The sequence below is a fragment of the Ambystoma mexicanum genome, chromosome 3q, assembly GCF_040938575.1.
Source record: "Ambystoma mexicanum isolate Mex_15411 chromosome 3q, UKY_AmexF1_1, whole genome shotgun sequence".
In the NCBI taxonomy this organism is placed as follows: Eukaryota; Metazoa; Chordata; class Amphibia; order Caudata; family Ambystomatidae; genus Ambystoma; species Ambystoma mexicanum.
Genome location: NC_090926.1, coordinates 51274546 through 51290310, shown reverse-complemented (window position 1 = coordinate 51290310; position 15765 = coordinate 51274546). Strand labels below are relative to the sequence as shown.

Below are 15765 nucleotides of genomic sequence, written 5' to 3'. Positions count from 1 at the left end.
CTCTTCCCATATGGATTCTCTCGGCACCCTGACCAAGCCTCCAGCAGTACTGCCAGCTTCCTTCGCGGTCATCCGACTGAGGAAACAAGTGTCAGCTGCTGAGTTTGCCTCCACCTTCATCCCTCCTTCGCCTCTGCTTGTTTCCCCCACCGGCTCGGTCCTTGCCAACCTTCATCTTGCTAATCACCAAAACTCTTAAAATACTTGCCCCTGTCATGAAGATTATCTCGATACCAGCCTCCAAGCGTAACAGTTGGTATGACTCTGATCTAGCCACTGTGAAACGCAAGTTTAGAGTTGCTGAATGGAAGCGGCAGACCTCGGGCTCATCCTCTGACAAACTGGCCAGCCGCCTACTCCAAAGGCAATACCATCTCTCTATCTGCTCCAAAAAGAGGGCTCACATCCAGGACCGTATATCTGGAGCCTCTAACAACATGACTGAACTCTTTCAAATCTGCAAGGAACTAGCCAATCCATCTACAGTCTCAACCGCACCTCTTCCTTCACCGGCCCTCTGTACTGCGCTGGCCACCCATTTGACCTCTAAAAGTCAGGACATTCTGATTGATTGAGCCTCCTCATCCTCATCCTCTCTCCAGAGTAGTCCACTCTGAACGATTCATCCGAACAGGTGTCTCCCTGTTCTTCCAGAACCACTAAGGACTATATCTCCTCCGTCCGGCTGGTGCTGACTTTTGCAACCACTCCGTAGAATCTGGCTCTTTCCCATCTTCCCTCAAGCACTCCCTTGTGCAGCCCTCCTAAAAAAGCCTTCAGCCGACCCCTTGTTTCCGGCCAACTACCGCTACTACACCCTTCCTTGGGAAACTCGTGGAGAAGTTGGTCATACCCCAATTCACCCAACACACTGAGCTTGTTGGTTGCTTACACGACTATCAATCTGGAATCTGAGCTTCCAGAGGCTCGAAAACTGCTCTCCTGAACAGCCGTGAAGAGCTGCTCGCAAATCTTGACTCCAACTCTCCTGCTGTTCACATTTTCCTTGACCTCTCTTCCACTTTGACACGGTCAACCATTCTATCCTCATAAAGCGGCTCCAAGATACTCTTGGTAACTCAGACTGGACACTGGATTGGTTGACCTCCTTCCTCACCGACCGCCCCTCACAGATGCTCCTGGGCTCCTTCTCCACCACTCTCTACTTGTGGTGTTCCCCATGGATCTATCCTCTCGCCTTGGATTTTCAACATCTACCTTGCACCTCTTGCCCACATGATCTCTGTCTTCTATCCTCATTTACTGTGTTACGTAGGTGACACACAACTCTTCTTCAAGCTCCTCTCTTCCTCCTTCTCTATCATCCCTGACTGCTTTCCTGCTATTCAGTCTTGGTGCAACTCCAACGATCTCAGTCTTAATGCCAGTAAGACAGAGATGCTTCCTATCAGGACACATGCACCTCGTTTCCCCTCCAGCACTCTGGCCATCCTCTATGGGCTCACCTCCCTCGCTGTCCACGGAGGACAGAAACCTTGGGGTCATCCAAGATTCCTCCCTCTCCTTTACTCCTCACATCTTGCACCTTGCCAAGAGGGCCCACTATGAACTTCACCTCCTTAGGGGAATTCTCCCTTTCCTCACCTTCCCCAGACGTTCAAGGTCTTCAGAGATTTGGTACTCTCCAGACTTAACTACTGTAACAGCCTCTTCCTCAATCTGCCTCTTTCTTTGCTCCGTCCTCTTCAACTAATCCAGAATAGGGCTGCGAGACGTATCCCTGGCCTCAAGCCCTGGGACCGTATCTCTCCAGCTCTAAAGTCTCTCCACTGACTCCCAGTTGCTGTAAGGATCAAATTAGATCCCTTCGATCTTCTTTCTCCAACTCTCTGCTGAGCAAACGCTTCTACAAGCAGACCGCTAGTGGCAGATCTCTCTTCTCAGCTGGCTCCCTCCTACGGAACAGCCTACCCCTCTCTCTCTCTCAGTCTTGAACCAGACCACCTCAAGTTCTGCAAACAACTCAAGACCTTGCTCTTCTCCTCCTCCTTCCCTCTCCCCCTCCCTTGCTAACCATCCCCTCTGTCGCTGAGATTGGTGGCCTGGTACCTATAGGGTTCTGGCCTTCTGCCAAATCACCCCAGCACCCTCTTCAGCACTGCCATCTAGTCCCAAACCCACCTGTTGGGTGGTTTGCCTCCCCTCTTCACTTCATTTACCTTTTGGGTGGTAAACCTCCCCTAGTGGACCCTAATTAACACTTACCCTAACCCCACCTCCCCCTTTTATCCCGTTTCTTTCACTGCGCTTGCATGCTCCAAATGTTACAAGGCCTAGTAGGACTGCTGTCCATTTTTCTTTATTCATTGTCAATTTCATTATTTATTGCTCCCTTGTTCCCTTCCCTTGTGTCGCTTTGAAACACTGTCTTGTTGTATAAGCGCCTTATAAATAACCATTAAATAAATATTTCACCTTAATATGATGATTTCTAATGATGTCAAATCCCATTGCGTATTTTAATGAGTCCCCCCGCTTTTTTTTTTTAGAACTTGACCCCTGGATGGGACAAAAGGAAAGCAGAGGGGAATTCACAACATAGAATTATAGATGGATGGCTTCCAAGTATGGCATATATGTCACCTCCGAAGATGTCCGAGAACTAGTGGTATCAGGCAACTTCGGAACTGCTTGGTGGAATATGTCCTCTTTCTTGATGGCTACCCATCTATAATGATATATATACGGAAGTGCTGGCTTAGCGGTGGCAGCGCCAACGCCCTGGGCAGTTTCAGAATTATTATTATTTTTTTTTTTTTACCTGCTCTGGCACCTGAGCAGGGAGTAAATCAATGGGATAGGGCACTCATGCTACTGCATGAGCGCCATATTCCAATGGAAACCACCTCACTCCTGCGTCAGAGCGTAGAGGTAATCATCTCAATAGGGTGCTGATGCAAAAACATCAGCACCCTATTGCTATTAAATGCGCCCCGCCGCCGTGGGCACATTTAATAATAGGGCGTCTGACGCGCCTTCTCAAACTATGCCAGCTCGGCGAAGCCCTTGAAAGACTCCTACAAACTGGCGTGGCAGGAGGCTAATGGCGTGCCAGGCAGTCCACCAGCCCACCCTGCCCTAAGACCCTGATGTAGGGGTCTGGTTACTTTGGGAACCGGTGGCATAAAAGCCAAGGGGAAAGTAGGGAGATGTGAGGGGTGGGATATATACCTGGGTGCCGCAGATGAAGCGCACAGAGCTAAGCCCTGCTCCCCAACCATCAAGGGCTTGTCGGCTGCTCTCAATCACTGCAGGGTGGCTGCTTAGTCCCAGATAGTTGTTGGCACAGAAGTTTAGGATTTCTGAAAGAGAAGAGAGATAACTGGAGTCAATAATAAAAGTGCTTCCAAAAAGGGCTCCCCTCAGCAAAAAAGGTTGTGAAATTCAAAACGGCATAGCTGTGGCCTTCTTCCTCTAATAGTCACCAAGCGTCTGCAAACGTGAGTTTAACATCCCCTGCCCCTTTCCTCCATCTCTCCATCCCTCCGCAAAACACCGCTCAGTTACGGCTAGAAAAGCACTGACTATAAGACAGATTCCGATAATCTCCACCTAGCAGGGTGCGCGGCACATGTCATGCAAGAGCGCACAGCAGGCAAATACCCCAGCCCTGCTCGCTCAACCGCAGTGCTGGCTGAGGAGCCAAAGTGGTTACGTTTCGATGTCTTGGACGTCATACCACAATACACGCCGATCTATTGCATAAGCTCCGGCAGGCACGGCGCCCTTTTAGGACGGCTGTGCATTGGGGTGGAGGAAAGTGGCACTGCTGCCTCTTTGAACTTCTACTTTTGGGACGAGATGCATTTTTTCCCTTTAAAAGAATAAAGTATTTTCCCTTTGACCCTCTAACGCCCCCGAAATATGCATTGTTTGGTGCCCAGGCGTTCCCCCATTCAGGAAGATAGGGTGCCACTGTTCTCGTGCAGTCCAAAACACCCCCGCCCGCTCTGAGCCATTTCGCTTTGAGGTACAGCCATGGGTTCCTAGTGGAAAAAACAAACTACTAGTACCAGAAGTCAAAGCGAAAAAAATAGCACGGGATTAGCTACTCACAACGCACAACCCCTCCACCATCGCTTTACGGACAAATCTTATGTTCGCTATAGGACCCACTCCTATTCTTGCAGGTTTACTGTAAACCACTGGGTTGTTTAACGACAAGCTAAAACCGAACACATTATTTGCTACAACGACATGGGCCATATGTTAACCGTAAACATTCAGACAGCCTCACATAATTGCACACTAAATCACTGTCGCCCACCTCCCTGTCGCCCTTCCACCTTTATCCGCGGTCCCTGCTTGGAGCAGATCACCCGCTCGCCCTTCCATGTGCCTGCCGCCCGGATGGCATCCAGCTCTGCTTCTAGCACCTGCTGCAGCTGGGCGAGGGCACTGAGAGGCCGGTGGGGGAGCGCAGCGGCCCCCCTAAAAACCGGCAGCAGCCTGTACAAGTTCCTGCAGCGGAGCATTTCTTTGCAAAGTGTGGAGTAAAGGAGATGACAGCCGAGGTGTCTGACAAGGGATTGGATGGGAGGGATACACCCATGTCACGCCCCTCATGGCAGAAGCTAATGCGGCAGCCATCTTGAAGTGTTGTGTGATTTGCAAGTAGTAGAAGTTCCGATTGTGTCACTTGTAGCTGCGACGTAACACCAATTATTAACTTTTTAGGCAACAGCTCCTTCTTTAAAAATCTTAGGGTGCCTATTATGCATTCACTTTATTAATTGAAGCACGAATGGGTTGTCAGACATATGAGTTTTGCGCCTTCTTTCTATTATTAATAGATGTTCAAATAGGCAGCTATGTTCTCGAAATTCCAGCATACAACCCTACGCTAAATTACAATAATGTATACCTGGTCCAGTACATTTCCTCCTTAATAAAATTGTCTTGACCTATATTAAATACAAGTATTTTTATTGATTGTACATTGTTACCTCACATGGTATATCTCTGAATACAAGTATTTCTGGTTGGTGTACCTGTTAAACTTATGTACCCTGTTACTTCCCAAGGTATGTCATAAATACAGATAGTTACCATAGTTGCCAACATGAACTGTTCCAATCTGTAGGTGCTTATCCAGTCCTGGGGGTTTCTTAGCATTGTCAGACTTGTAGTCCAAGTTTTATAATGTGAAAATTGGAACTACACAGTGGTCGAAGTGTACGAAAAGAAGTAGTGGAACTATGTTCCCTACTGGCCTGCAACGTTCCCCACAGACACCATCACCGCCCCCCTCCCATGCACAATAAAACCCCCAAAACACATGTGCCTGCTCTTTAAGGGAACGTCCAGTGCAGTGCACTGAAAGTGCAAGTTTCAACTTCTTCCTAGACTTTTATTTTAAAACGAAACCGGAACAGTTTCTTTTTAAAATAAAAGTATAGGAACGGTAAAACTTAATTAAAAGAAGTAGAGGAGCACGGCTCCCGACCGCTCCTGCCCACTTCGACCACTGGAACTACAAGACCCAGAATGCAAAGAAAAAACCCAGGGCTGGATAAGCACCATTAGGTGTACCTTTTATACTTTATCAAAAGTTGGAATAATTATTCTGGAAAACCCTAAACAATGTGACCGTATATACGTTTATATCAAAAGTTTGTCACACTATTATAACAAGCTCAAAACAAGAGCTGCACAATTATTGTAAAATGAAAACCAAAGGCCAACTGCATGGCCATAAGTTTCTCCGACCAGGTAAAAGGCAAGTTCACATCACACTAGCATATCTTTTTGGTTGATGTTCATAAAATAGTGTAAGTGCAAAAGAAACAGGGAGGGAGGAAAAGAACAAGATTAGGCAAATAGTTAATCAGTGTTATTATTAATGGAGCCATTGGTAGGGCATCAGTGAGTCTTAGAAAAAAAGCCAACAAATGGTATCCAACCCTATGAAAGTTCCATGAAGTACTGATTAATTGGTTTTCCTGTGTATCAAGGTCCTATTGTGTGCCGCTTCGGTAAGTCCTTATGTTGTGTTTTTTTAGATTAGGTTATGGTGGCCTATTCCTAAGTGAGAGAAAGAGTAATATATTCTCATGCCAAATGATAAAATAATATGTGTCGAGACAATGTTATTAAGGAGCTTGTGTACTGGACCACGTATACATTATTGTTGTTTATTAACTAGTACAGCATCAATATGTTATCAAAGAAACATCCAATGTAGTCCCTCAATGAGGAGGGGTCATTACCCCATCCTGTCCAATCAGAACAGGTAGGAGCACATAAAGGCCCCTGCCATTAGTCCATTTCCTTTGCTGCTGGTCACATCAGATAAATACCATTAATCATGACTGTTTAGGAAGTTTAAACAGTGACTATCAGATCAGGTAGGGTAGAGGGGCACATGGTTTGTTTAATATGACTACAGTTCTCTAGCAAGGTTCAGCTGTACCGTTTTGAAAATGCGAACTTGCGTTCACTGCCCCCTATAAGAACGTCCTCTCATGGGACATGGCATGGGAGGATATTGAGAGATCCTCAAACAGTTACAACATTTTTGGACATGTTTATTTCAATCTCAAAAAAAGTTTCTTTAATTTATACACTGCTTTCGCTAAGCCCAGCAGTCACCATCTCACAGCACAGCGACGCTGCTTTCTCCGCGCAGCACCATCCAACTGCCTGGCACAGACGCATCTCTACTTCGCGCAACAATTGCCGCACTGACAGTAGCTCGCACCAATCCTCTGGAAACACTATTTGGTCCATTGTGTTGATACCTCTCCATTTTTCGCACAAATGCCAATTGACAGTAACTCGCACCTATCCTCTGGTAACACTATCAGGTCCATCATGATGATACCTTGGATACACGCGTCTTGCACTCCGTCCACTAGTCTCTCTGCACGAGTAGTGTTCCACAGCATTGCTGTGTAACCACATAGTTTCACAACCGTTTTTAAGAGGCACCTCCACCAATCCGTGCTCCCTCCCACCACAACACAATTTTCTACTACGACAGGAGACACACAGCCACACTGGCCATCACGCTTTATGTGTCTCCACTCACCACAATACTTCGCCTCCATAGCTACCATGCTTTGACAGGGATACGTTTTATCTTCCCTCCCATAGATATATGGCCAATCATAAGCCTAGTGCCGTTTGAGTCTTTGGACCCCGGCACGACAGATCTATACTCCACGGTGTATCTACCACACCACCAGTCCTAGGACCGCTCCCAGGATTGTTGACAGCACAGCAACACCGCCTGACTCCGGCTGGACGGTAAACTGGGGTTTGTCTTACACCATTGGTGTACCTCTCAGGCACCAATAAGCCGTTATTTGATAACCTTTAAATTAATACTTACCTATTGAGATCCTCACAGTTCTCCTCCACCCCACAGATAACACCCACGGACAGACCCACCCAACAAGTCTCTCCTGATGAAGGCCACCATAACCACAAGCTCCAACTAAGCCACTGTGGCCGAACCACTACAGTGTCGATTACCTGTGACACAACTGTGAAAATACCCTTTGTTGTATGTTTCTATATAGTGTTGTGTACACTGTTTTTGTTTAAAACACACCCAGACTAAATAGCAGCCTTGGGCAGCACTCACTTGAGCTATTTGTTTCACCAATCTCTTGTACTCAAATGTGCTTTTCATTAGGGAACTCTTCTTCCACACCCTTGACGAGGGTGCACAGTTGCACTTCCCTATGTCTGTATTGAAATCTGTCCGTTGTCGCTTTCGTGCTTAGCGAAAGCATTGTATAAATTAAAGAAACTGTTTTTGAGATTGAAATAAACATGTCCAAAAACTTTGTAACTGTTTGAGGATCTCTCATCCAGATTACTTTTGTTATTGATATATGTACCCTGCTGGGCATATCAGGACTCCCCCAGGCGCCCTGTAATTTTTTCTCCATGGGAGGATATTGCAAAGCACTTCACTACCAGCAGGCATGTATGCTGTAATAAGGCGGCACCTGCCCACAGAATGGTTTGTGAAGAAAGAGGGTGTTATAGAGGTAAACATCGGTTTGCCCCAATCATAGTCATTTTTCCATTCCCGAAGGAATAGGGCGATTGTTCATTGCTGGTGTTCATTGCATACATGGCAACATTTTCCAGCATCTGGGAAGGAGATTTTGTGACAAAAAGCGAGTGATTTAAATGTTAGTATTAACTAGCTGATATACCCGGCATTGCCCGGGCTTTAATTCCCTCAAAGGTACAAGTAACTGTGAAAAATGTGGTGCAGATTGGCGAAACAGTGTGGAATTGTATAAGGAACAGCGCTTTGCCAAGCCTCAAACCCACAAACAAATGTTGACTTTTGCAGCAATTCAGGGAAAGGGAGAGGGCGGGGGGGGTTGTTCAAATGTGATGTGTGCAGTAATGTCCGGAGGGTCCTTAAAGTTGATTGTGCAAAATTTGGTGCAGATTGGTGAAACAGTGTGGAGTTGTATAGGGAACATACATGAATCCACAAACCCACAAACCCACACATTTTCACTTTTATATATAGATATATTTAAGAGGGGGAAAGTAAAAAATACCAATAATTTTGATTAAAAAAATCGTGAGTCTCACGCCTGGAGGGGGAGGGTTGGCATGTATGTCATTGGGAAGGGAATTTTGTCATGAGTTCCAAATGTCTATTTAAATGGTCATTTCCTGTCTTCGCTGGTTCTTGTTTAAATCTGAAGTTTAGATTGGTTTTGGGTTGTAACAAGTTTGCAGAGGTTGGCTGTCCTCTCACTTTTCACCCGTAGAAAGTGTTTTCTTTACTCTTTCTGCTTTATGCTTTATGCAGGTTGTCAACAGCATTTTGTTTTCTTTCCACTTGTCATCCCTGGATTGAGACAGCAGAAGAGCACGTTTACACGGGTCTATTTACTTTCCCCTCACTCCCACTCCCTGATACACAACACACCATGTGAGGGATCTGTTGCCACATTTATATCTTTATAAATATCCTTCAAGGGTCTGTTTTTTAAAAGGCTTTCTTTTGAAAGACTGCAATTTGGTCAACCTGAATACAACCACTTTTTTTGTTTTGTTATGGGGTGTTAGGCAAGACTGTATGCAGTACCCTTTGGGTGCACTACAACAACCCTGACCTCCTGGCAATAGGAACCCAACCTTTGGTATAAATTTGTACTATACAAGTTGGTAGTGTGGGCGAGTAGCCAGGCTTATCTCAAGAGGGGTCAATGTGAGCTGTAGGGGAGTTACACAGAGACTCACGGTGACAAGTATTCAAATAAACTCTTAAACACAAGGTTTCTTGATTAAACAATTAATTTATTTAACAGTCAGTTTGAATAAGCCTTCTTCAGAAGGGAGCAATATAAAGCAACACACAAATATACTTCAATAAAAAAATACACACTTAGTTTTCTGAATCAGCAAATACCCATTTGGGATGGCCCACAGACACTACCTACACCCTCAGGTGACTTCAATAGTTAGGGTGCTGGGGACATTAATATATCACTGTTGTATTTAGAATATTATCGAGAGGAGTGTCAAAGAAAAGAGGTCTCAGAATAAGACAAGTGCTCACACAATGATTCTAGGTAAGTACTTTCAACCCCCCCCCAATGCAAAGTCAGTTAACTCTTTCCTAGAAGGAAGACAAAAGCACATAAACAGAGGACAGAAGAGTCATTCAGGGAGCCAGGCCAGCCAATGTTAAGTTAGCAAAAGTCAAGGCGAACTGAAGCACTTCTTGCGGGTAAGTAAAAGTCTTTGCACAATGTTTTAGAAGTCTTTGTAGAATCAGAAGAAATCAAAGTAGGGCCACAAGCTGATTAGGCTTGTGAGGTAAAGAAGAGGTTGCGCAACTCTGCATAAGTAACCAAGACAAGTCTCCAACGAGGACAAGTGAGGTTACACAACAAGAGGCACGTTCTCTTAGACTGTACAGTACCTTTAGGTTGAAGAGAAGTGCAGCAGATGACTTCTGTTCCTGTGCAGATCTGCAGATCCTGGTGTTCCTGGGCCTTAGTCGTGTGGACAAGAGGGAGGACTTCTGGGGACTCCTGCACTGCAATGGGACAGTCACTGATGGCAACCGCCAATCTTCAAACAAGTGGCACTTTGGTGTTTCAGCTCCTCGTGTATACCACAAATAGCAACACTGCGTTTCCTAGCTGTCGAGATGGTCTTTCCTTGCATCTGGGGTCCAGCACTCTGTTGAGGTGGCTCAGGCTCGGACAGTCCTGCTTCCTGGGAGTCCGGAGGATCTTCCTGGAGCTCTTGGCCAGCTTAAAAGCAATGCAGTTTCTGGTGTTCCTCTTACTGGCTATTCGGTTCCAGCAGCAACTGCAGTGGAAATTCAACCAGCTTCGAGAGGATGTCCAGGTAGCTTACTTTGGAGTTGATTGGTCCCACCAACTCAAGGGGAGAAGTCGTCCTTGCAGGGCTTCACTATTGATACGAATTCAGAGCTTCAGCACAGCAGCAGGGCTTCACCAGGCAAACCAATGGTCCAGGAGTTGCAGCAGGCATCTCTTCCAAGTTCTTCTTAGGATTTCTTCCAAGCCAAAAACCCTTGCCTTTTATGCATGTTTCTCCCATTCATTCCAGCCTACCTTTCAGTCACCCAGCAGGGTGGCTGTCCTTGCCGGACACCCAGCCAGCCAATCACCTAAGAGTGCATTCCTGTCTCCTAGGGGACTAAGCACAGGGAGTTTCGGGCACCTCCCTCGCTTCATGCCCCCGTCAGACACCCTGTAGCCAGAGGGGGGCTTCCCTTGTGAATCCCGCCAAAGGAAAAACAAACAAAGGAACCAAACCTGGTTTGGCGCGCAGAGTAAATCTCAAGAAGGACCTTTCCACAAACAAATGGCGAAAAAAGAAGACCGGGCCATTTTGACAAAAATGGCACCCTTGGGTGCTTTACTGCAGCTGCGAACGCAGCCAGTGGTAAAAGCACACCACTGTAGTTAAAAGTAAACCACTGCCACCAGCCATCCATCGAGGAAAGGGTAACATAAAAATGTTCCATGAGAAACTAGACAAAAGGGATACTAAGTAACCCCTCCAGCACCCTATTGTGAGATAGTGTGTGCTGGGTCTAGAAAGTTACAAATGAAAGTAAAGTCAATTTTACTTCACTACTCTTGGAAACAGTAGTTTATCCAACAGAGGGTATATAAACCTTTGGGAAATCTGAAAGACTTCCCTGTGCCACTGCACTGAAGGTGCTGTGTGACACAATATAAAAGATGATGCCTATGGAGTTTGTCAGACTTCATAACCAAAAGAAACAGTGTTTAAAATCACATTAAAATACACGAGAGAAGAGAAAAAGGGTCTCAATCTCTCCAGGTTAAAAATTAAAAAGTCATAGAGTCCAGCAAAAGTGCTGGGGGTCTCTAAGGTAGAAAGGAATTAGCACATTTCTGAGAATTCTCCCTAACACTCGTCCCCCCAGAGTAAGGGACAGGAGGATTTAATCCACCCCTGGATGAATCTCCTTACTCCAGTCGGTCATACTTTCTGGAGAGACCATCAGCATTTTGGTGATTGCACCCTGACCTGTGTTCAATGGTAAAATGAAACCCCTGAAGGCTGATAAACCATTTTAACAATTTAGGATTTTCCCCCTTCATCTGCATTAACCATCCCAAGGGTTGGTGGTCTATTTGAATTACAAAAGTAGATCCATATGGTCTAAACTCCTTCAAAGACCACACAATGGCAAAACACTCCCGTTCTATGGTTTCCTGCTTTGTTTCAGGGTCCTTCAGTTTCCTACTGATGAAGCACATTGGGTGTTCCCCGCCTTCCTCATCCAGCTGACTCAAAACGGCACCAATACCTGTATTGGAAGCTTCTGTCTGTACAATAAAGGATTGATTGGTTGAAGTCAGGAGCTCTCGAGACTTGAACTTGACAAAGGGCTTTCTTAAAACCTTCAAATGCCTTACTGCACTCCTCATTCCACCTGACCTTCTTGGGGAATTTGGGTGAGGGGATCAAATTCAAGGAAGAAGTTATGGCCCATAGTTCTCAATGAAGTTCCTATAGTTACCTGTGAGACCCAGAAAGGCTCTCACTTGGGTTTGAGTAATAGGGGTGGCCCAGTCTTGTACAGCTTGTACTTTGCTAGGCAATGGCCTTATTTCACCTCCTCCTACCTCATGTCCAAGGTAGACCACTTTACTCTGACCAATTTGACATTTACTTGCATTTATGGTCAGATTGGCCTGCTCAAGAGCCTGCAATACATATAGTAACTAGTCAATATGTGATTTCCAAGCAGGGCTGAACACTGCAATGTCCTCCAAGTATGCCATGCAGAAGTCCTCCATCCCATTCAGAACATGATTTACCATCCTTTGGAATGTAGCAGGTGCATTCTTTAGTCCAAAAGGCATAGCCTTAATATGGTAGAGGCTCACTGGGGATGAAAATGCAGTTTTCTCCTTGGCATGGTCTGTCAGAGCTATTTGCCAATAGCCTGATGTTAGGCCATGTGTACTGAGGTACTTGGCTAAACCAAGTTTGTCCAAACGCTCATCTGTCCTAGGTAAAGGAGGGGCATCAGTCGTGGTGACTTAATTAAGAACTATATAGTCCACACAGAATATCAACTCCTTTGATCCTGCCTTTGGCACTAGTACAACAGGACTAGCCCATGTACTGGTAGATGGCTCTATTACCACAGGATGAAGCATCTTCTTGACCTCTTCCTTTATGTGGGTTCAGACAGTCATCAGTGAGAATCTCATGCTGGCCTCATGCTGGCCCCAAGGGGTCAAGCAAGCCAGGTGATAGTGAAAACAGAGGGGCAAACTGATTTAACAGAATTGTTCACTCCTCCTGCTGTTCCAGTGTCAGATCAGAAGAGAGATTAACTTCTTCTATTTTCCCATCTAAAGGTTTTTACCCAGAGGAGGTCAGGTAGAGGCTCACTCTCCTACTCCTCCTGAGCAGAGGCTAGAGGTAAAGCTCCCAGTTCTGGGCTAGAGGCATAGGACTTCAGGCGGTTGGTGTGAAAGACCCTGGGGGCCTCCTTGGGATTGCCTAAGTCCACCAAATAATTGACCTCTCCAAGTTTTCCCACAACCTTGAAGGGTCCAATCCATTTGTCCTGTAAGGCCCTCTGGCTTGTAGGTACCATAACTAGAACTAGCTGGTCTTGAGTAAACTCAACCATGTTGACCTTCTGGTCATGCCAATGTTTAACCAGAGCCTGACCTGCTTTCAAGTTATAAGAAGCTTCTGTCATCATGTGTGTCATTCTCCTTCGGAGACCTAACATATAGTTAGTGACGCTCACTGGCTTGTGGGAAGGAGCACTCTCCAACCCTTCCTTGATTAGGGCCAATGGACCGCTAACTGGGTATCACAATGGTCAGAAGTATCCTCGTCCTCGGATGAAAAATCCGTCTCCCCTCCTTCCCTTTCCTCCTCACCTCTAGACTTCAGCTTGGTTCCTTTCTTCTTTTTGTCCCTCAAAGATGGCTTCTCCTTTTTTTTAGAAGGTAGGGGCGACCACGGAAGGACGCCACAGTGCCACTGGAATAGTGGGCTGTGGACGAATCCCTGTGATCGTCTGTTTAAGGGGAAAAAGCCAGCGGCACAAATAACCCCAAAACAGGAACTGGATATCACAGTCGATCAGGGCGGACCCCAGAAGGTAGGAGGCTTGTCCACGGAAGGAATCCAGGTAAGGATAGAATAAATACAGGGAGGATCGGGAGAACACCAGAACCAATGAACGTAGACAGCGATGCGAAAGACACACAAAGAATGGTCAGCTGCGAGCGATACAAAAGATAGGGGAGAGCACGGATGAAAATGCAGGAATCCAGTCGCGAAGAGGAATGAGCACAGAAAGGAAGGAAATGAGAGCGAGAAAAGATAGAATGGCGGACGAAACCGCAAGGGAAATAACACATGGAGCGCAACAACAGACAGGAAAGCCTAGCGTTGCAACGCGTCCGCGAAACGGAAGTGGCAGGCTAAATACTTCCGAAAACGAACGCGTACAATGACTAGACCGCAGAGAGATGTAGCAAAAAGCGTGCCGGAACGGCTAATGGCGGACCCGTCTCCATAGGTCCCAGACACACCACTTACTCTGCGGCATGACAGAATGCCCCCTTCGAAGCCGCACCCCCCCGGGCTTGCCGGGATGAGACCGACAACGGGGCATGAAGGTGAGACCTCGGCTCCCAGGAATTTTCAGACCATGTGTAACCCTTCCAGTGAACTAGGTACTCTAGTCTACCATGATGGTATCGGGAATCACAGATTTGAGCGACCTCATACTCCTCACTGGACGCTCCGGTTGGTATTGGCATCTTTTTAGAGGTGCAAGCCCATTCGTCTACCTGGAATGGCTTTAGTTGGGATGAGTGAAATACTGGGTGCACCCGGCGTAAGCCTTCAGGAAGTTTAAGGCGGAACGCCACTGGATTGATCTTATGCAGAATTTCATAGGGCCAAGGTAACGGGGGGAAAGCTTAGAGGGTCTCACCCATCTGGGTAGGTATTTGGTGGAGAGCAGAACCTTGCACCCGATCTCCCAGTCGGGCACAGGTCTCCGATGTTTGTCGGCCTGGGCCTTGTTGCGATGAGCAGTTTCCTGTAGACAAGCATTCGCCTTATGATGGGCTTCTTGGACCATAGCCAAGGAAGATTCAGCAGCCGGAATGCTTGATGCCAAATTAGACGTAGGTAGAACCGCATGTGGGTGGTAGCCATAGGTACAAAAAAAAGGACTCATGCCCAAAGCAGAATGTACTGTGTTAGTATAGGAGAATTCTGCGGTGGGTAAAAGTGACACCCAGTTGTCCTATTGTGAGTTTATGTAGCAGCAGAGATACTATTCAAGCGTTCCGTTCAAGAGTGCGGTCTGTCCGTTAGTTTGGGGGTGGAACCCAGAAGACAGAGCTCTCTCAATCTCTTCACAAAAAGCCTTCCAGAAGTGAGAAGTACATTGAGAACCCCTGTCGGAAATGATTTTAGTAGGGATACCATGAAGCCGGAACACATCTTTTACAAATACCTCAGCCATTTCAGGTGCCGTAGGTAGACCTGAGAGAGGAGAAAACTGAGCCAATTTAGTCAGGGAGTTGACTGTAACCATGATACAAGTACATCCTTGTGACTTGGGCAAGTCAACTATAAAGTCTGTAGACAAAGTCCTCCAAGGACCAGAAGATACCGGGCTGGGCTCTAGCAGTCCTAATGGACCTTGCGTGGGATTATTGCTGCGAAGGCAGATGGAGCAAGACTGTACGTATTGAGTGGTATCCTTTGACATGGAAGGCCAATAGAAATGTCTTTGAAGAAGATCCAACGTACCCTTAAGTCCTCTGTGTCCTGCGATACTTGAGTCGCGACACCAACAAAATGCCACTCTCCTTAAAGATGGCGTGGGCAGGTACAGCCTTCCATTGACAGTATATAGACGCCCTTGACATCATAGTTGAGAGACTTGGGATGTCTTTCGGTCTCAAAGGTTCCTCCAGAGGCTTCTCTGACTTGTTGTAAAAAGGTGGTAAGTAAACAGATCCTTTTAGATGGAGGAAACATGAATTCTTTAGCTGGTATAGTGTCTCCCATGTAATCGCTGCGCCTGGAGAGAGCATCAGCCACGAGATTTTGAGGACCAGGGATGTACGAGATATTGAACTCGAATTGAGCAAAGAAATGGGCCCATCGGGCCTGACGGGTGTTATAGCATTCGAACTGCCTCAAGATCTGGAGGTTTTTATGATCTATGCGGATGGTGAAAGGATGTACACC

The 15765-nt window shown here is 46.4% G+C and overlaps 1 protein-coding gene across 1 annotated transcript in view; it reads right to left on the bottom strand.

Moving 5' to 3' along the window:
- GCAT (glycine C-acetyltransferase) overlaps positions 1–4536 on the bottom strand; it is a 123328-nt gene extending 118792 nt beyond the window's left edge. Inside the window, exons 1-2 of the mRNA XM_069653057.1 lie at positions 4289–4536; positions 3193–3323 (exon numbers count right to left, since the gene is read on the bottom strand). Of these exons, the coding sequence (XP_069509158.1) occupies positions 3193–3323; positions 4289–4496 (339 nt within the window). The 5' untranslated portion in view covers positions 4497–4536. The remainder of the gene's footprint in view (positions 1–3192; positions 3324–4288) is intronic.
- Between the last annotated feature and the right edge of the window lie 11229 nt (positions 4537–15765).